At 45.7% G+C, this 22,953-nt stretch overlaps 1 protein-coding gene across 1 annotated transcript in view; it reads right to left on the bottom strand.

The window, feature by feature from the left end:
- Positions 1 to 22,953, bottom strand: part of LOC128700579 (agrin-like) — a 180,174-nt gene that overhangs the window by 44,305 nt on the left and 112,916 nt on the right. Inside the window, exons 6-13 of the mRNA XM_070098821.1 lie at positions 22,070 to 22,282; positions 21,375 to 21,469; positions 13,927 to 14,044; positions 13,388 to 13,530; positions 12,770 to 12,845; positions 9,806 to 10,066; positions 8,106 to 8,273; positions 7,800 to 7,925 (exon numbers count right to left, since the gene is read on the bottom strand). Of these exons, the coding sequence (XP_069954922.1) occupies positions 7,800 to 7,925; positions 8,106 to 8,273; positions 9,806 to 10,066; positions 12,770 to 12,845; positions 13,388 to 13,530; positions 13,927 to 14,044; positions 21,375 to 21,469; positions 22,070 to 22,282 (1,200 nt within the window). The remainder of the gene's footprint in view (positions 1 to 7,799; positions 7,926 to 8,105; positions 8,274 to 9,805; positions 10,067 to 12,769; positions 12,846 to 13,387; positions 13,531 to 13,926; positions 14,045 to 21,374; positions 21,470 to 22,069; positions 22,283 to 22,953) is intronic.

Below are 22,953 nucleotides of genomic sequence, written 5' to 3'. Positions count from 1 at the left end.
TTAAATATTCCACTCGCGCTCAGTGGGAGAGGAATACTCAACAGCCGAGAGGGCCTTTTGCGGTATTGAGTGTTATCGGAAATCTGTGAGTGAATATACAATCACCCTGGGATTTGCACTCGTCTTAGAGCATGTTATCCACACTTCATACACACTGTATGTGTAGTTTATGCACGCATATCTTCCGCGCTGGTAGCATAGCCACCGTACTCTCATCTGTTTAATAGCCACATAGTAGCTAGCTATCGTACTCTCCTTCACAAAGCCATCTGTTAGCAATAGCTATCATTTTATCGTCTGTATAACAGCAACCCCTTTTCCTCTAGAGTTAAGTTTGCGACTATCGTATATCGTACAGTGTTTTCCTGTGCATGATTTACCACGAAAATCAGTAATGTTTTACAGTGTTTTGCTAGAATCTTGGAGAACGGTGATGCTGCGAACATCACCTAGCTCATGCGGTGACCTTTCTGACACAACAAACACATCATGGCGACTGCGATCAACGTGAAGCAACGAACACTTTCTGGTTCGTGTGATCACTAGCAGTGGCCGCATAAGCAAATGGTAGAGGTGTATGAAGTGTGGGAATGTGACAGGGCAGGAGTTAGTGGAGGGATGGGGAGAGGCAGATTAGTGAAAGTTAAAAATTGATAGTATAGTTGGTGCAATAGATTAATGATCATTAAAAGGTCAGAGTCTACGTTAAAGGTGGGACTTTGTGTAAGGCCAGTTTGTTACGGTGATGCAGACGATGAAAATCAATGATAGCAGACAGGTTTGCATGTACAGTAATCTCTGATGAAGTTATTCAATACAGTGCGATTTTTTGTGAGTCTATAATTGCATGGCGCGTCATGTGGAGGCCTTTACACGTGCTATACGAATTTACATGTATATTGTCAATCGAATTTACAAAAATTTGCAATATGCAGAGGAGCTTTATAAGAGAGCTCAGTGCTGTGAAAATGTCAGATTCTAGTAAATGTTCGTGGATTATTCTTTCGGGAAAAACAGCCGCATACCCGACACCATACAGAGATTTAGATGCGTCAGTATACACCGCATTTGCATAAGAAAGAAAGTGAATGGAAGAGTTCACGAGGGACTGAACACAAGTTTGTAGCAGGCAAGTCAGTCAGCCTTCAGGCATGAAGCAGCGAGCAACAAACCTGAATCACTGGAGCTTCCCAAGGAAGTTGGGAAAAAAATGCAGTGATTAAATGGGGCGTAATAAGTGAGGGAGACGGTTAAATAAATTAGTCTTATTAATATCCGTAATTGTTCTATAAATGGACTGATCGTGAAGGTCATGGAAGGAAATATAACAGTGAGGATCGTGTCAGTCTTGTCAAGACGGATTGTTTACCTGTTTATAGAGCTCTAGACAGGGAAACATTGGACAGAAAACAATCAAATCACGGAACGGGTGAGACTTGGCAAACGAGACCTAAACCTCACAGACCAGTGTGTTAACCACTCACCTGTTGCGTGATTCCTTTGCAATAGGGTTATTACGATTTCATGAGTCAAAACGTAATCGTTGATAATGAATGGGATCAAGTTTAGGAGTAGCAGCAGGAGAGGCTCAGGAATATAGTTGGTCTTCGTAGTCTACTTTAAATAAGTGAAATGAGTGTAGGTAAAGAGGGGTTTGTCTATCAGTCTCTCAAGAAACATGGGCTAAAATTTTTAGTAGTTGCAGTCGACTAATGGCAGGCAGCTTCGAGGGAGGCTACAAGAGACTTCCGTGACACTCGATGATCAAAGAGAAGGCAGGAAAATTTGACAATCCCACTCAAGTATATGGGTAACAATGCGGTTAAAGAACGGGATGTGGGATAATATGGTGTCTTGTGAAAGTTATCGGGTTTCTTTTTAGCAGAGGAAAGCCTGGACACCCGTGTGAGGCGGCCCAGTTGAAAACGCGATCAATAGCAAGTTAGAGACGCATCGCAAACATCTTGACAGCCAGCACAAACCATGGTAAAATCTTGTACAAATATAAATAATCAAATACTTGCGCGAAGAACAGAGAAGAATTCATTAATGGTGAGTAAGAATTGTGTGGTACTAAGGGGATAAATAATTGTTTACTCAAACACGAGAATATCTCTAAGAAGAAATTTTTAAGGAAGAGTGGCAAGTTCCCTGGGAGGCCTATATAAAGAACTTTGAACCAGGTTATATCAGGTAATCAGACTTTCTCTCTATTGAAAAAGAGTGAAATAAGTGACTGGTTATTAACGAGGCTTTGCAGACGAATGTATCCAGGCGGATCAAGTGATTAACAGCAGAACGACCTTGTTGATAACTAGACTGATGATAGAAGGAATTTGAGATTTCTTACTGTTATGCTAGACGTTTATTAAGGGGCATGTCAGTTCCCTGACTTCTATCTTATTTCCCTCCTAAAATCTACCTACTCCATAATTACTATCGCATTTGCTTTGTCTGCTTTCGTAAGGTGACGTCCAGGATCTTAATTTATGGTATAACTTAAATCTTTGAGGATAATTGTGTGAAGTTACACAATGAATTAAGGAAAGATCCTGGACTTGCCTTACGAAAGCAGATAAAGCAAATGCGATAATAATTATGAAGGAGGTAGATTATAGTGGAAAAATAAACATGATATTAGGAGACAGGGGAAACTCAGGCGCCTCTTAACCAAACGTCCGTTGGTAGGAACAATGGGGTCTGTAGTAAAGAAAAAGTAATTTCTCGAGGCGCCTGATCAGTCGTCTCTCAATAACTGATACTCAGCAACGGTACATCAAAGGTTGTCTCAGTACTCTGCGGGTCATCACGTGACACTGATACTCAGCAACGGTACATCAAAGGTTGTCTCAGCACTCTGGTGGTCATCATGTGACAAACACCAGCGTCAGGAGACACTTTACACTTTCGTGACTAAGAAACACCAGCAACATCTCCTGGAGCATACCACCGTCAGCGATCACTAAGAGAATAAACATTTGGAGTATACCTGGAGGGTATCCCGTGGCCCCGTCCATGAGAGGACGTAATCAACCAGGCTGTTACTGCTGGCCGCACGCAGACCGACGCACGAACCACGCCAACAACAATCCCCTGGCTCATACCGCCACCAACAATCACTGTCTAAGAGAATATTTGACTTAGCCTCGTTTTAAGTTGACATTTTGTGGCAATAATGTATTAAAGGCGGGAATTTTTAAGTTGAAAATTGGAGAAAAAAAAAAAAAACCAAGTTGACGAGGAGTCTCCAACAAACTCAAACTTCTCAAAGTTATTTTTTCTGGTTAAAAAAAAAAATTGACAGTTACTTCAACCAACTTTAATTTCTTGATTCTTATAAAATTTACTTTTAGCAAAATTTCCACGGCGTCGACCCCTCAAGGAAGGTTCCTTGATGTTGGTGAGGGGCTCTTGATTTAGGGAATTGGATCTGTGCTCCAGTTCCCCGAATTAAGCCTGAATGCCTTCCACATCCCCCCCCCCCAGGCGCTGTATAATCCTCCGGGTTTAGCGCTTCCCCCTTGATTATAATAATAATAATCCACGGCGTCGAAAGTCTTAAATCCTCATTTCTGATCATTATTAATACACTCACGGGACAGCGCTAAGCCCGTAGGGGGGGGGAGAGGGGTCATGCTTCACTTGGGATATGGAAGATAATGAAAGTTTGATCCAAAAGAAATGTAGCTCCAAATCCTCGGATAAAGATCACTTTCCAGAGTTTCGACTCGTCGACCAGTCTTCTTCAGATCTCCAATCCACCACACACACAACTAGTATTCTTTAAAGAAGCACATGCAAAACATATATCAACTAAGAAGACCAGATACTTGAAAATCTCTCATTAAGGTCACATGACTTTTGAGAAATGTTAAGAATACACATATTAAGAAAATGTTTTACTCTGAAGACACGAATATCGTCCACTCTGGATCTAGCAACACCCACCACTTGTCTAATATCGTCCACTCTGGATCTAGCAACACCCACCACTTGTCTAATATCGTCCACTCTGGATCTAGCAACACCCAGCGCTTGTCTAATATCGTCCACTCTGGATCTAGCAACACCCACCACTTGTCTAATATCGTCCACTCTGGATCTAGCAACACCCACCACTTGTCTAATATCGTCCACTCTGGATCTAGCAACACCCACCACTTGTCTAATATCGTCCACTCTGGATCTAGCAACACCCACCACTTGTCTAATATCGTCCACTCTGGATCTAGCAACACCCACCGCTTGTCTAATATCGTCCACTCTGGATCTAGCAACACCCACCACTTGTCTAATATCGTCCACTCTGGATCTAGCAACACCCACCGCTTGTCTAATATCGTCCACTCTGGATCTAGCAACACCCACCGCTTGTCTAATATCGTCCACTCTGGATCTAGCAACACCCACCACTTGTCTAATATCGTCCACTCTGGATCAAGCAACACCCACCGCTTGTCTAATATCGTCCACTCTGGATCTAGCAACACCCACCACTTGTCTAATATCGTCCACTCTGGATCAAGCAACACCCACCACTTGTCTAATATCGTCCACTCTGGATCAAGCAACACCCACCACTTGTCTAATATCGTCCACTCTGGATCTAGCAACACCCACCACTTGTCTAATATCGTCCACTCTGGATCTAGCAACACCCACCGCTTGTCTAATATCGTCCACTCTGGATCTAGCAACACCCACCACTTGTCTAATATCGTCCACTCTGGATCTAGCAACACCCACCACTTGTGTAATATCGTCCACTCTGGATCTAGCAACACCCACCACTTGTCTAATATCGTCCACTCTGGATCTAGCAACACCCACCACTTGTCTAATATCGTCCACTCTGGATCTAGCAACACCCACCACTTGTCTAATATCGTCCACTCTGGATCTAGCAACACCCACCACTTGTCTAATATCGTCCACTCTGGATCTAGCAACACCCACCACTTGTCTAAAATCGTCCACTCTGGATCTAGCAACACCCAACACTTGTCTAATATCGTCCACTCTGGATCTAGCAACACCCACCACTTGTCTAAAATCGTCCACTCTGGATCTAGCAACACCCACCACTTGTCTAAAATCGTCCACTCTGGATCTAGCAACACCCACCACTTGTCTAATATCGTCCACTCTGGATCTAGCAACACTCACCGTTTGTCTAATGTCGTCCACTCTGGATCTAGCAACACCCACCACTTGTCTAATATCGTCCACTCTGGATCTAGCAACACTCACCGTTTGTCTAATGTCGTCCACTCTGGATCTAGCAACACCCACCACTTGTCTAATATCGTCCACCCTGGATCTAGCAACACCCACCACTTGTCTAATATCGTCCACCCTGGATCTAGCAACACCCACCGCTTGTCTAATATCGTCCACTCTGGATCTAGCAACACCCAGCGCTTGTCTAATATCGTCCACTCTGGATCTAGCAACACCCACCACTTGTCTAATATCGTCCACTCTGGATCTAGCAACACCCACTGCTTGTCTAATATCGTCCACTCTGGATCTAGCAACACCCAGCGCTTGTCTAATATCGTCCACTCTGGATCTAGCAACACCCAGCGCTTGTCTAATATCGTCCACTCTGGACCTAGCAACACCCACTGCTTGTCTAATATCGTCCACTCTGGATCTAGCAACACCCAGCGCTTGTCTAATATCGTCCACTCTGGATCTAGCAACACCCACCGCTTGTCTAATATCGTCCACTCTGGACCTAGCAACACCCACTGCTTGTCTAATATCGTCCACTCTGGATTTAGCAACACCCACTGCTTGTCTAATATCGTCCACTCTGGATCTAGCAACACCCACCGCTTGTCTAATATCGTCCACTCTGGATCTAGCAACACCCACATCTTGTCTAATGTCGTCCACTCTGGATCTAGCAACACCCACCGCTTGTCTAATATCGTCCACTCTGGATCTAGCAACACCCACCGCTTGTCTAATATCGTCCACTCTGGATCTAGCAACACCCACCGCATGTCTAATATCGTCCACTCTGGATCAAGCAACACCGACCGCTTGTCTAATATCGTCCACTCTGGATCTAGCAACACCCACCGCTTGTCTAATATCGTCCACTCTGGATCAAGCAACACCGACCGCTTGTCTAATATCGTCCACTCTGGATCTAGCAACACCCACCGCTTGTCTAATATCGTCCACTCTGGATCAAGCAACACCCACCGCTTGTCTAATATCGTCCACTCTGGATCTAGCAACACCCACCGCTTGTCTAATATCGTCCACTCTGGATCTAGCAACACCCACCGCTTGTCTAATATCGTCCACTCTGGATCTAGCAACACCGACCGCTTGTCTAATATCGTCCACTCTGGATCTAGCAACACCCAGCGCTTGTCTAATATCGTCCACTCTGGATCTAGCAACACCCACCACTTGTCTAATATCGTCCACTCTGGATCTAGCAACACCCACCACTTGTCTAATATCGTCCACTCTGGATCAAGCAACACCCACCGCTTGTCTAATATCGTCCACTCTGGATCTAGCAACACCCACCGCTTGTCTAATATCGTCCACTCTGGATCTAGCAACACCCACCACTTGTCTAATATCGTCCACTCTGGATCTAGCAACACCCACTGCTTCTCTAATATCGTCCACTCTGGATCTAGCAACACCCACCGCTTGTCTAATATCGTCCACTCTGGATCTAGCAACACCCACCGCTTGTCTGATATCGTCCACTCTGGATCTAGCAACACCCACCGCTTGTCTAATATCGTCCACTCTGGATCTAGCAACACCCACCGCTTGTCTAATATCGTCCACTCTGGATCTAGCAACACCCACCGCTTGTCTAATATCGTCCACTCTGGATCTAGCAACACCCACCACTTGTCTAATATCGTCCACTCTGGATCTAGCAACACCCACCACTTGTCTAATATCGTCCACTCTGGATCTAGCAACACCCACCACTTGTCTAATATCGTCCACTCTGGATCTAGCAACACCCACCGCTTGTCTAATATCGTCCACTCTGGATCTAGCAACACCCACCACTTGTCTAATATCGTCCACTCTGGATCTAGCAACACCCACCACTTGTCTAATATCGTCCACTCTGGATCTAGCAACACCCACCGCTTGTCTAGTATCGTCCACTCTGGATCTAGCAACACCCACCACTTGTCTAATGAACACTGTTATTACAATCAAAACTAAACGGTAAACCCACAAGAGCCATACAGTAATAAGCACTAAAACAGAGTAAAGAACACTCACGGAACACACACAAATAGGTGAGTACACACTCTGACTTATTCTTAGCAACACTGTGATTCCCACAGTCAGTCTGTGGCTCTCAGTCTGTGTGTAACTCACCACCCAGTCTGTGGCTTGTTCAGTCTGTGACTCACCCAGTCTGTGGCTTGCTCAGTCTGTGACTCACCCAGTCTGTGGCTTGCTCAGTCTGTGACTCACCCAGTCTGTGGCTTGCTTAGTCTGTGACTCACCCAGTCTGTGGCTTGCTTAGTCTGTGACTCACCCAGTCTGTGGCTTGCTCAGTCTGTGACTCACCCAGTCTGTGGCTTGCTCAGTCTGTGATTCACCCAGTCTGTGGCTCACCCAGTCTGTGGCTTGTTCAGCCTGTGACTCGCCCAGTCTGTGACTCACCCAGTCTGTGACTCACCCAGTCTGTGACTCACCCAGTCTGTGACTCACCCAGTCTGTGACTCACCCAGTCTGTGAATCACCCAGTCTGTGAATCACCCAGTCTGTGAATCACCCAGTCTGTGACTCACCCAGTCTGTGGCAGCGACATGACTCCGGACATCCTTCCCTCTCCGGGCCAGTAGCGATGTTGATGCCGTCAGCACAGCATCCCCAGTCTGTCTGATGGCAGTCCCTTGGCACCGGTGCCTCGATCACTGCCAGAGAAAAGTTAGAACAAAATCACTGGCGGAGTAGAGATAGATCACTGCTAGGTAGAGGGATGATGAGAAATCGATCAATATAACTCAAAGCAAGAGAAGTGAAGCCACGAATACGTGAGAGACCAGACTGCATCAGGTCAATCAGAATACATCAGGTAAAAGAAGATCACTTACCAGCTACTCTGATGGTGTAGTCCCTACAGCACTTCGCGAAGTCGTGTTCCCTGTGGCAATAAGTGCCAGGAGGGCATATAGTGCCACCCTCGCCACAGTACAGATCTTCACCTGTCGAAGGGTTGATCAGGGGTGATGTGCCGTTGCATACTCGAAGGCGCTGGGCAGCTGTGTGGTGGAGACACGAGAAAGATGCAGTTTTTATCACAAAACCATTTTTCCAGATTAAGAAAATATAGTATCGTGGCTGTAACAATTCACAACTTACCCACAGTACCGTGACTGCAACAATTTACATCTTGAAGATTGAGACACTTATGCAGCATATGGGAATCTTTATTCAGGAAACGTTTCGCCATACAGTGGCTTCATCAGCCCAATACAAAGAGGAAGGCGTAAGGAGAGGAGGAGTATGAGGTAATCAGTCCCTCAGCCTGGAGTCGATGTGTTCAGTCCATCAATCTTGTAGAATGGACAGCGTAGGGCCGTAGACGTGGCTTATATACTGTAGTGAGGTGAGGTGAAGCAGACGGAGGTCATAGTGGTCGGTTTTTCAAACCATTCATCACAACTGTCAGACACTGCAGCATCATGGGATCTTGTTACAAAGAATTCTTCAGCACTTGTTCAACCTTTGGACGAAGACCTACTTCGACTAGTGGATGGTACCACTATGACCCCGCCTCCGCCTGCTTCACCTCACCTCACTACAGTATACAAGCCACGTCTACGGCCCTATGCTGTACATTCTACAAGATTGATGGACTGAACACATCGACTCCAGGCTGAGGGACTGATTACCTCATACTCCTCCTCTCCTTACGCCTTCCTCTTTGTATTGGGCTGATGAAGCCACTGTGTGGCGAAACGTTTCCTGAATAAAGATTCCCATATGCTGCACAAGTGTCTCAATCTTCAACTTGTCGGTTTTTCAAACCATTCATCACAATTTACATCTTACCCACAGTACCGTGGCTGCAACAATTTACAACTTACCCACAGTACCATGGCTGCAACAATTTACAACTTACCCACAGTACCGTGGCTGCAACAATTTACAACTTACCCACAATACCATCACTGCAACAATATACAACCCATAGTATCATCACTGCAACAATTCACAACCCACAATACCATAGCTGCAACAACTCACAACCCACAAAAGTGACATTGAAACTTGGATGACCTTTCTCTCCATCCTGAACCACTAATAAGTCACGAGTGAGCGGGATAAGGTCAGTAGGTCAGGTTAAAACTTTTAAAGAGTTGAATGTCAGATCTAGTCAGAAGTGTATTTAAAAAATGGAGAGTTTCCCAATTCCTTCATCTATCACTATCTATCCATTTCCCACTCACGACTTAACAATGGTTCAGAAGGGGGTCGAAAACAACTCTCTCTGGTGGTTATGCAGGTCTGCAAGCTGCAACAGTGTGGTTAATCAGACAATAATGAACTCTGACCTGAGGCTGAAGAGAATAGAGCTTTTCGTGTGTGGGATAGATGTGATATTCCTTACAGAGATTTTAGATAAACTTAACCAAATGGATATAGGATTGACAAACATTTCTGGCGTAAAAAATATATATTTACAAGCAAATCAAAGGCGAGAGTCACTTTGCTGACCAAAATTCTCTGTAACCAGGAAATGTTTAGTTATTATTATTACTACTGCTGCTACTATAATTATTATACTCACCAGCACACTCATGAATGGGTCTGACGGTGAGTTGCACTTGAATGTTGCAAGCATGCAGTCGCATGAGACAATCTGACTCGTAAAACTCCTTGTCACTACCGCAGACTGGCTCATAGCGTGGAGGCGGAGAGCAGTAGAAGTCGCACACACATCGAGGTCGACCTTCAGCGTCTGACTGGCACTCTGCCCCAGCGATGCAGGGGTGAGAGTGGCAGGGGTCGTCAGGGCCAGTAGGTGGCAGGGGTGTTGGGTAGATCACGTCTGTAGGGAGAATAATACGCCCAGGTGAGTGTGTAACACACCCAGGTGAGTGTGTAACACACCCAGGTGAGTGTGTAACACACCCAGGTGAGTGTGTAACACCCAGGTGAGTGTGTAACACACCCAGGTGAGTGTGTAACACACCCAGGTGAGTGTGTAACACACCCAGGTGAGTAACACCCAGGTGAGAGTGTAACACACCCAGGTGAGTGTGTAACACACCCAGGTGAGTGTGTAACACACCCAGGTGAGTGTGTAACACACCCAGGTGAGTGTGTAACACACCCAGGTGAGTGTGTAACACACCCAGGTGAGTGTGTAACACACCCAGGTGAGTGTGTAACACACCCAGGTGAGTAACACCCAGGTGAGAGTGTAACACACCCAGGTGAGTGTGTAACACACCCAGGTGAGTGTGTAACACACCCAGGTGAGTGTGTAACACACCCAGGTGAGTGTGTAACACACCCAGGTGAGTGTGTAACACACCCAGGTGAGTGTGTAACACACCCAGGTGAGTGTGTAACACACCCAGGTGAGTGTGTAACACACCCAGGTGAGTGTGTAACACACCCAGGTGAGTGTGTAACACACCCAGGTGAGTGTGTAACACACCCAGGTGAGTGTAACACACCCAGGTGAGAGTGTAACACACCCAGGTGAGAGTGTAACACACCCAGGTGAGAGTGTAACACACCCAGGTGAGAGTGTAACACACCCAGGTGAGTGTGTAACACACCCAGGTGAGTGTGTAACACACCCAGGTGAGTGTGTAACACACCCAGGTGAGTGTGTAACACACCCAGGTGAGAGTGTAACACACCCAGGTGAGTGTGTAACACACCCAGGTGAGAGTGTAACACACCCAGGTGAGTGTGTAACACACCCAGGTGAGTGTGTAACACACCCAGGTGAGAGTGTAACACACCCAGGTGAGTGTGTAACACACCCAGGTGAGTGTGTAACACACCCAGGTGAGTGTGTAACACACCCAGGTGAGAGTGTAACACACCCAGGTGAGTGTGTAACACACCCAGGTGAGAGTAACACACCCAGTTGAGTGTGTAACACACCCAGGTGAGTGTGTAACACACCCAGGTGAGAGTGTAACACACCCAGGTGTGTAACACACCCAGGTGAGTGTGTAACACACCCAGGTGAGTGTGTAACACACCCAGGTGAGTAACACCCAGGTGAGAGTGTAACACACCCAGGTGAGTGTGTAACACACCCAGGTGTGTAACACACCCAGGTGAGTGTGTAACACACCCAGGTGAGTGTGTAACACACCCAGGTGAGTAACACCCAGGTGAGAGTGTAACACACCCAGGTGAGTGTGTAACACACCCAGGTGAGTGTGTAACACACCCAGGTGAGTAACACCCAGGTGAGAGTGTAACACACCCAGGTGAGTAACACCCAGGTGAGAGTGTAACACACCCAGGTGAGTGTGTAACACACCCAGGTGTGTGTGTAACACACCCAGGTGAGTGTGTAACACACCCAGGTGAGTGTGTAACACACCCAGGTGAGTGTGTAACACACCCAGGTGAGTGTGTAACACACCCAGGTGAGTGTGTAACACACCCAGGTGAGTGTGTAACACACCCAGGTGAGTGTGTAACACACCCAGGTGAGAGTGTAACACACCCAGGTGAGTGTGTAACACACCCAGGTGAGAGTGTAACACACCCAGGTGAGAGTGTAACACACCCAGGTGAGTGTGTAACACACCCAGGTGAGTGTGTAACACACCCAGGTGAGTGTGTAACACACCCAGGTGAGTGTGTAACACACCCAGGTGAGTAACACCCAGGTGAGAGTGTAACACACCCAGGTGAGTGTGTAACACACCCAGGTGAGTGTGTAACACACCCAGGTGAGTGTGTAACACACCCAGGTGAGTGTGTAACACACCCAGGTGAGTGTGTACGAACATAAAAACCACATAAATTTTTCATTACAGGAAACAGGTAATAGCGTAATGAATAGCTGAAGAAAATATAAATCTTCGAGTTTAACAAAAACTAAGAGAAAAGCTTGTCTCAAGAAAACCTATGACTGTTTTACGTGTATCGTTGTCTTACCTGTAACTAGGGCGTAACCTTGTCTTACCTGCAACTAGGGCGTAACATTGTCTTACCTGTAACTAGGGTGTAACCTTGTCTTGCCTGTAACTAGGGCGTAACATTGTCTTACCTGTAACTAGGGTGTAACACTGTCTTACCTGTAACTAGGGTGTAACCTTGTCTTACCTGTAACTAGGGTGTAACCTTGTCTTGCCTGTAACTAGGGTGTAACCTTGTCTTGCCTGTAACTAGGGCATAACATTGTCTTACCTGTAACTAGGGTGTAACCTTGTCTTACCTGTAACTAGGGTGTAACATTGTCTTACCTGCAACTAGGGCGTAACATTGTCTTACCTGTAACTGGGGCATAACATTGTCTTACCTGTAACTAGGGCATAACATTGTCTTACCTGTAACTAGGGTGTAACATTGTCTTACCTGCAACTAGGGCGTAACATTGTCTTACCTGTAACTGGGACATAACATTGTCTTACCTGTAACTAGGGCATAACATTGTCTTACCTGTAACTAGGGTGTAACCTTGTCTTGCCTGAAACTAGGGCATAACATTGTCTTACCTGTAACAAGGGCGTAACATTGTCTTACTTGTAACAAGGGCGTAACATTGTCTTACCTGTAACTATGCCACCGATCTCATCACATTCCCCAAAGAAGAGATAGTTGACGTCTTCGTTCTTCTCACAGGCCACCTGTTGAGGGAATCCACAGAGTGTTGCTACACTGGCTAATATTAACATTACACCAGACACTGGTGAGGTGTTACACCACACACTTGTGCAACATCTGGGTATCCTTAGCTGAATCTTCGCCAAGCAGGTGTTGCACATTTGTCTAGTTGCTCATATTGTCAGTATTGTAGACTTATCAACTCTCATGTGATGCTGCTACATTAATTCATAACCACAACAATACTGATGTCACCATGTTAGGTTACGTCACTCGATAGTATCTATCCAGTCAACCTTCAACATTAATACCCATCTCACCATCAAAACACGTAATTTTTTGTGAAAATACATGACTAGGCAATATACAAACACACACACACATACACACAAAGAAATGCAAGGAAAATACAAACACGTCACTGTTCAGGGTTTACACGCTAACGAGCTACCTGGAAAGAAAGGAATCCTGGCATGCGTAAGTTAATCCAGCTGTGTCTAAATCCTTCCCTCCCATTAACGCAATGATAAATCCCACTATATCAACACAGTGTTGAGTTCATTACCTTTCGCATGACACACTCGTTACTATAAGTGAAGCGGTCAGACCCACACACTGGTTCTCTCTTGTCTGGGCAGTCTGTGGGACAGATGCACCGGCCGCCCTCACAGCGAGCGCCGTACTTACAGTGGACATCCAAACACAGATCTGAAAACCACGGACGCCACATGTGTTACTAGTGGTACCCAGGGTGCCAGGGTGTCTGAATATTCACTGGCTGACAACAGTATTCTGTATGATAGTTACACTGTGAAAACATAAGCTAGTTATATTTCGACTGCCATACTCCATCACACGATGGCTTCGTAAGGCACCACCTGCTATCACCGCCAACCATCTGGTATCACCACCCACCACCTGGTATCACCACCACCGCCTATCACCAGCCACCCCCTGCTATCACCACCCACCACCTGCTGTCACCACCCACCACCTGCTATCCCCACCCAGCCCCAGCTATCACCACCTAGCACCAGCTATCCCCACCCAGCCCCAGCTATCACCACCTAGCACCAGCTATCACAACCCACCACCAACACTGACCGCAGTTTCCCTTGTGCGCAACTATGAGGCGCTGCTGGCTGGCACAGGCAGCGACCTGAAGATGGCACTTAGAAGCATACGTCTGACCGTCAGTGCCACACACCTCCCCGCCCAGTGCCTGCAGGAGAAAAAATTGTATTTAATTAGACTAGACTAAATTCCGTGAGAGTCATTCAACTCAGAGCGTAGTGAATGTCTGATCCTATCTTAGCTAATTACACTGCTTGACCATTGAAGATGTCAACTGCTGTTTGATATATATAAAATATATATATATATAATATATATAAATATATATATAATATATGTATATATAAAATATATATATATACAATATATATAAATATATACATATATATATAATATATATATAAAATATATTTTATATATATATATATATATATATATATATATATATATATATATATATATATATATATGTGTGTGTGTGTGTGTGTGTGTGTGTGTGTGTGTGTGTGTGTGTGTGTGTGTGTGTGTGTCGTGCCGAATAGGCAGAACTTGCGATCTTGGCTTAAATAGCAACGCTCACCTTGCCATATAGGACAAGTGAAAATTTGTGTATGCAATAATTTCGCCAAAATCATTCTGAACCTAACGAAAAAAATATATTTGATTGTGTGTGTTTAGTAGTAAATTACTGTAAATGTATTTAAAATATATTTAGTTGGGTTAGGTTAAAATAAATTGCTCTTGTTATAATAAGGTTAGGTAAGTTTTCTAAGATACTTTTGGTGCAAAATTAAAATTTTTTACATTAACAATAATGAAAAAAATATATCTTTAAACATATAAGAGAATATTTTAGAAAGCACTTAATTTTAAATGAGTTCTTGCTAATTGACCAGTTATACATAATCGGCACGACATATATATATATATATATATATATATATATATATATATATATATATATATATATATATATATATTATTTTTTTATTATTATTATCACACCGGCCGATTCCCACCAAGGCAGGGTGGCCCGAAAAAGAAAAACTTTCACCATCATTCACTCCATCACTGTCTTGCCAGAAGGGTGCTTTACACTACAGTTTTTAAACTGCAACATTAACACCCCTCCTTCAGAGTGCAGGCACTGTACTTCCCATCTCCAGGACTCAAGTCCGGCCTGCCGGTTTCCCTGAATCCCTTCATAAATGTTACTTTGCTCACACTCCAACAGCACGTCAAGTATTAAAAACCATTTGTCTCCATTCACTCCTATCAAACACGCTCACGCATGCTTGCTGGAAGTCCAAGCCCCTCGCACACAAAACCTCCTTTACCCCCTCCCTCCAACCCTTCCTAGGCCGACCCCTACCCCGCCTTCCTTCCACTACAGACTGATACACTCTTGAAGTCATTCTGTTTCGCTCCATTCTCTCTACATGTCCGAACCACCTCAACAACCCTTCCTCAGCCCTCTGGACAACAGTTTTGGTAATCCCGCACCTCCTCCTAACTTCCAAACTACGAATTCTCTGCATTATATTCACACCACACATTGCCCTCAGACATGACATCTCCACTGCCTCCAGCCTTCTCCTCGCTGCAACATTCATCACCCACGCTTCACACCCATATAAGAGCGTTGGTAAAACTATACTCTCATACATTCCCCTCTTTGCCTCCAAGGACAAAGTTCTTTGTCTCCACAGACTCCTAAGTGCACCACTCACTCTTTTTCCCTCATCAATTCTATGATTCACCTCATCTTTCATAGACCCATCCGCTGACACGTCCACTCCCAAATATCTGAATACGTTCACCTCCTCCATACTCTCTCCCTCCAATCTGATATTCAATCTTTCATCACCTAATCTTTTTGTTATCCTCATAACCTTACTCTTTCCTGTATTCACCTTTAATTTTCTTCTTTTGCACACGCTACCAAATTCATCCACCAATCTCTGCAACTTCTCTTCAGAATCTCCCAAGAGCACAGTGTCATCAGCAAAGAGCAGCTGTGACAACTCCCACTTTGTGTGTGATTCTTTAACTTTTAACACCACGCCTCTTGCCAAGACCCTCGCATTTACTTCTCTTACAACCCCATCTATAAATATATTAAACAACCACGGTGACATCACACATCCTTGTCTAAGGCCTACTTTTACTGGGAAAAAATTTCCCTCTTTCCTACATACTCTAACTTGAGCCTCACTATCCTCGTAAAAACTCTTCACTGCTTTCAGTAACCTACCTCCTACACCATACACTTGCAACATCTGCCACATTGCCCCCCTATCCACCCTGTCATACGCCTTTTCCAAATCCATAAATGCCACAAAGACCTCTTTAGCCTTATCTAAATACTGTTCACTTATATGTTTCACTGTAAACACCTGGTCCACACACCCCCTACCTTTCCTAAAGCCTCCTTGTTCATCTGCTATCCTATTCTCCGTCTTACTCTTAATTCTTTCAATTATAACTCTACCATACACTTTACCAGGTACACTCAACAGACTTATCCCCCTATAATTTTTGCACTCTCTTTTATCCCCTTTGCCTTTGTACAAAGGAACTATGCATGCTCTCTGCCAATCCCTAGGTACCTTACCCTCTTCCATACATTTATTAAATAATTGCACCAACCACTCCAAAACTATATCCCCACCTGCTTTTAACATTTCTATCTTTATCCCATCAATCCCGGCTGCCTTACCCCCTTTCATTTTACCTACTGCCTCACGAACTTCCCCCACACTCACAACTGGCTCTTCCTCACTCCTACAAGATGTTATTCCTCCTTGCCCTATACACGAAATCACAGCTTCCCTATCTTCATCAACATTTAACAATTCCTCAAAATATTCCTTCCATCTTCCCAATACCTCTAACTCTCCATTTAATAACTCTCCTCTCCTATTTTTAACTGACAAATCCATTTGTTCTCTAGGCTTTCTTAACTTGTTAATCTCACTCCAAAACTTTTTCTTATTTTCAACAAAATTTGTTGATAACATCTCACCCACTCTCTCATTTGCTCTCTTTTTACATTGCTTCACCACTCTCTTAACTTCTCTCTTTTTCTCCATATACTCTTCCCTCCTTGCATCACTTCTACTTTGTAAAAACTTCTCATATGCTAACTTTTTCTCCCTTACTACTCTCTTTACATCATCATTCCACCAATCGCTCCTCTTCCCTCCCGCACCCACTTTCCTGTATCCACAAACTTCTGCTGAACACTCTAACACTACATTTTTAAACCTACCCCATACCTCTTCGACCCCATTGCCTATGCTCTCATTAGCCCATCTATCCTCCAATATATATATATATATATATATATATATATATATATATATATATATATATATATATATATATAATATACATGTATATATGTATACAAAATATATATGAAATATTTATTAAATATATTAAATACTGAACTACCCATTCGGAAATTAAAGTTGGACGCTGTTTCTGTGCGTGTCGGGCCATTATCAAGGCGCGAATTGATAATCCCGGGCTAGATGGTGCTTCGCTTTTTCTTATCCATTTTTTTTTACCAAATTTCTTTTTCTCTAACTTATTTACATGTTGAGAGATGTTATCCTCCCTTATCTCATCGCAAAACTCATCCCCTGGTTAAGGTAACCTACCACCCCCAGGATGCCACCCAGATAACCTACCACCCCCAGGATGCCACCCAGATAACCTACCACCCCCAGGATGTCACCCAGATAACCTACCACCCCCAGGATGTCACCCAGATAACCTACCACCCCCAGGATGTCACCCAGATAACCTACCACCCCCAGGATGCCACCCAGATAACCTACCACCCCCAGGATGTCACCCAGATAACCTACCACCCCCAGGATGCCACCCAGATAACCTACCACCCCAGGATGCCACCCAGATAACCTACCACCCCCAGGATGTCACCCAGATAACCTACCACCCCCAGGATGTCACCCAGATAACCTACCACCCCAGGATGCCACCCAGATAACCTACCACCCCCAGGATGTCACCCAGATAACCTACCACCCCCAGGATGCCACCCAGATAACCTACCACCCCCAGGATGCCACCCAGATAACCTACCACCCCAGGATGCCACCCAGATAACCTACCACCCCCAGGATGTCATCCAGATAACCTACCACCCCCAGGATGCCACCCAGATAACCTACCACCCCAGGATGCCACCCAGATAACCTACCACCCCCAGGATGTCATCCAGATAACCTACCACCCCCAGTATGCCACCCAGATAACCTACCACCCCCAGGATGTCACCCAGATAACCTACCACCCCCAGGATGCCACCCAGATAACCTACCACCCCCAGGATGCCACCCAGATAACCTACCACCCCCAGGATGCCACCCAGATAACCTACCACCCCCAGGATGTCACCCAGATAACCTACCACCCCAGGATGCCACCCAGATAACCTACCACCCCCAGGATGCCACCCAGATAACCTACCACCCCCAGGATGTCACCCAGATAACCTACCACCCCCAGGATGCCACCCAGATAACCTACCACCCCCAGGATGCCACCCAGATAACCTACCACCCCCAGGATGCCACCCAGATAACCTACCACCCCCAGGATGCCACCCAGATAACCTACCACCCCCAGGATGTCATCCAGATAACCTACCACCCCCAGGATGCCACCCAGATAACCTACCACCCCCAGGATGTCACCCAGATAACCTACCATCCCAGGATGCCACCCAGATAACCTACCACCCCAGGATGCCACCCAGATAACCTACCACCCCAGGATGCCACCCAGATAACCTACCACCCCCAGGATGTCATCCAGATAACCTACCACCCACAGGATGCCACCCAGATAACCTACCACCCCCAGGATGTCACCCAGATAACCTACCACCCCAGGATGCCACCCAGATAACCTACCACCCCAGGATGCCACCCAGATAAACTACCACCCCAGGATGCCACCCAGATAACCTACCACCCCCAGGATGTCATCCAGATAACCTACCACCCCCAGGATGCCACCCAGATAACCTACCACCCCCAGGATGTCACCCAGATAACCTACCACCCCAGGATGCCACCCAGATAACCTACCACCCCTGGATGCCACCCAGATAACCTACCACCCCAGGATGCCACCCAGATAACCTACCACCCCAGGATGCCACCCAGATAACCTACCACCCCCAGGATGTCACCCAGATAACCTACCACCCCAGGATGTCACCCAGATAACCTACCACCCCCAGGATGTCATCCAGATAACCTACCACCCCCAGTATGCCACCCAGATAACCTACCACCCCCAGGATGTCACCCAGATAACCTACCACCCCCAGGATGCCACCCAGATAACCTACCACCCCCAGGATGCCACCCAGATAACCTACCACCCCCAGGATGCCACCCAGATAACCTACCACCCCCAGGATGTCACCCAGATAACCTACCACCCCAGGATGCCACCCAGATAACCTACCACCCCCAGGATGCCACCCAGATAACCTACCACCCCCAGGATGTCACCCAGATAACCTACCACCCCCAGGATGCCACCCAGATAACCTACCACCCCCAGGATGCCACCCAGATAACCTACCACCCCCAGGATGCCACCCAGATAACCTACCACCCCCAGGATGCCACCCAGATAACCTACCACCCCCAGGATGTCATCCAGATAACCTACCACCCCCAGGATGCCACCCAGATAACCTACCACCCCCAGGATGTCACCCAGATAACCTACCATCCCAGGATGCCACCCAGATAACCTACCACCCCAGGATGCCACCCAGATAACCTACCACCCCAGGATGCCACCCAGATAACCTACCACCCCCAGGATGTCATCCAGATAACCTACCACCCACAGGATGCCACCCAGATAACCTACCACCCCCAGGATGTCACCCAGATAACCTACCACCCCAGGATGCCACCCAGATAACCTACCACCCCAGGATGCCACCCAGATAATCTACCACCCCAGGATGCCACCCAGATAACCTACCACCCCCAGGATGTCATCCAGATAACCTACCACCCCCAGGATGCCACCCAGATAACCTACCACCCCCAGGATGTCACCCAGATAACCTACCACCCCAGGATGCCACCCAGATAACCTACCACCCCTGGATGCCACCCAGATAACCTACCACCCCAGGATGCCACCCAGATAACCTACCACCCCAGGATGCCACCCAGATAACCTACCACCCCCAGGATGTCACCCAGATAACCTACCACCCCAGGATGTCACCCAGATAACCTACCACCCCCAGGATGTCACCCAGATAACCTACCACCCCCAGGATGTCACCCAGATAACCTACCACCCCAGGATGTCACCCAGATAACCTACCACCCCAGGATGCCACCCAGATAACCTACCACCCCCAGGATGTCACCCAGATAACCTACCACCCCCAGGATGTCACCCAGATAACCTACCACCTCCAGGATGTCACCCAGATAACCTACCACCCCCAGGATGTCACCCAGATAACCTACCACCCCCATGATGTCACCCAGATAACCTACCACCCCCAGGATGTCACCCAGATAACCTACCACCTCCAGGATGTCACCCAGATAACCTACAACGCCCAAGATGTCACCCAGATAACCTACCACCTCCACTATGCCACCCATATTAACTACCATCTCCAGGGTGCTACCCAGATAATCTACCACTCTCAGGGTGCTACTCGCATGTACCCTCCCCCAGAATGCCACCCAGATAATCTACCAACTCCACTAGGCTACCCAGATAATCTACCATCCCCAGGGCGCCACCCAGATAATGTACTACTACGACGGTGGTACTCGCATAATGAACCCTCCCCCAGGGTGCCACCCACAACAATCACATAATTTGACTCACGAAATCGTAATGACACGATTGCAAACAAACCATACCACGGGCGGGGATAGAACCCGCGATCAGAGTCTCAAAACTCCAGACCCAGTGGCTAACGCGACGGTCTGGAGTTTTGAGACTCTCTGACCGCGGGTTCTATCCCCGCCCGTGGTATGGTTTGCTTAATCACATAATTTAAATGCCTTTACAACAGTATTAAATACTTTGCAGAAGACACAACGTTTCGAACTGTTTCGACCTTTGGGAAATGCTGACTTGATAAAGATAGTAACAGATCGAAAAGTTGTCGCTAGGGATAAATAAAATATTTGATCTTACCCAGAGCGCATGAAGAGAGATGCAGAAACGTTTCCCTCAAGCGAAACTACAACAGGCTCTCCATGAGAGAAACGTTGGTATTAGGCTTAGGTCAGGTGGATGCTAGTGATGGGCTCTAGAATCAAGGAGTTGGACCTGTGTTCCAGTTCCTTGAATTAAGCCTCAATACCTTCCATTTCTCAAGCGCTGCTTGACCCCCTACGGGTTCAGCGCTCCGTGTAATAATAAATAACAATTTGACTTACCTGGGAGCAGTTGGTAGGGCAGGAACATCGACCGAATCCCTCAGCATCGACCTGACACACCCCGAACTCTCCGCACTCGACCCCCTTACACGCATCTGTGGCACGACACAATAGTGAAAGTAATAACAATAACAAAAATAACTAACGTAATAGTGATAGGATCAATAATAGTAATAAAATAGCATTAATAGTAATGTAATAAGAGTAATAGTAATCATGATAATTGTTAATAGTAATACTAGTAATAATGGTAATGTAATAATAGTAATAGTAATGCAATAATAGTAATGTTTAATAATAAAAAGGTAATGAATGAATGAGAAGGAATAAGAGAAAAGGAGAAAATGAGATATATATATATATATATATATATATATATATATATATATATATATATATATATATATATATATATATATATATATATATATATATATATATATATATATATAATATATATATATATATATATATATATATATATATATATATATATATATATATATATTTAATACCTATATATACTCTGTTCTTTTTATATAGACAAATACAAACTTGTGTATGTATACATTAAGAGGTACACATCTCACTTTAGACATTTAGATATACAAATTTTGAGTGTATAGGAGTAAAAAGATGAATTCAAAACATAACAATGGTACCTTTTTTAAAAAAAAAATTCTGAGAGTACTGACCACAGGATCCCTGGTGTAAGAGTTCCACGTGAGTGGTAGACAGACAGACGTGACGGGCCAGTTGACAGGAGGAGTGGTAGGTGCGTCTGTCACCGCCACACACTGGTTGGTACTCACCACCACACACTGTACACTCACACTCAGCCTGGCCGTACCTCTCCACACACACTCCCCCGTACTCACACTTGTACCCCTCACATGGTCCTCCCGAACCTGCAATGAATGAATGAGAGAGAAAAAGAGAAAGGGAGAAAAAGAATATATATATATATGTTATAATATATATATATATATTCCTGGAGACAAAGAACTTTGTCCTTGGAAGCAAAGAGGGGATATTGTAGGGGTTCTTAAAAGGAGATATCGAGTGTTGAAGGTAGACACACTTGTTGGATGGTAACGATATATTGTCAGACTGTGATGATGGGAGATGGAGCCCAGCCTCTGCCTGTCCTAGCCTATGTCAAACGCCGACTGAGAGCGAGGTAGCTAGCTTCACACTCAAGCTGCATCCCGTGACGTCATACAGTCACAGACCTAAGGGGTCTTCTATATAAATACATGGATGATACTAATATGCTATACAACACAGGGATCAGCAACTATGCTGACAGGGAATGTATGAGAGTATAGTTTTACCAACTCTCTTATATGGGTGTGAAGCATGGGTGATGAATGTTGCAGCGAGGAGAAGGCTGGAGGCAGTGGAGATGTCATGTCTGAGGGCAATGTGTGGTGTGAATATAATGCAGAGAATTCGTAGTTTGGAAGTTAGGAGGAGGTGCGGGATTACCAAAACTGTTGTCCAGAGGGCTGAGGAAGGGGTGTTGAGGTGGTTCGGACATGTAGAGAGAATGGAGCGAAACAGAATGACTTCAAGAGTG

The sequence above is a fragment of the Cherax quadricarinatus genome, chromosome 65 (assembly GCF_038502225.1).
Source record: "Cherax quadricarinatus isolate ZL_2023a chromosome 65, ASM3850222v1, whole genome shotgun sequence".
Taxonomy (NCBI): domain Eukaryota; kingdom Metazoa; phylum Arthropoda; class Malacostraca; order Decapoda; family Parastacidae; genus Cherax; species Cherax quadricarinatus.
The sequence above is the reverse complement of the archived record's forward strand: the minus strand, read 5'-3'. Positions and strand labels throughout refer to the sequence as shown.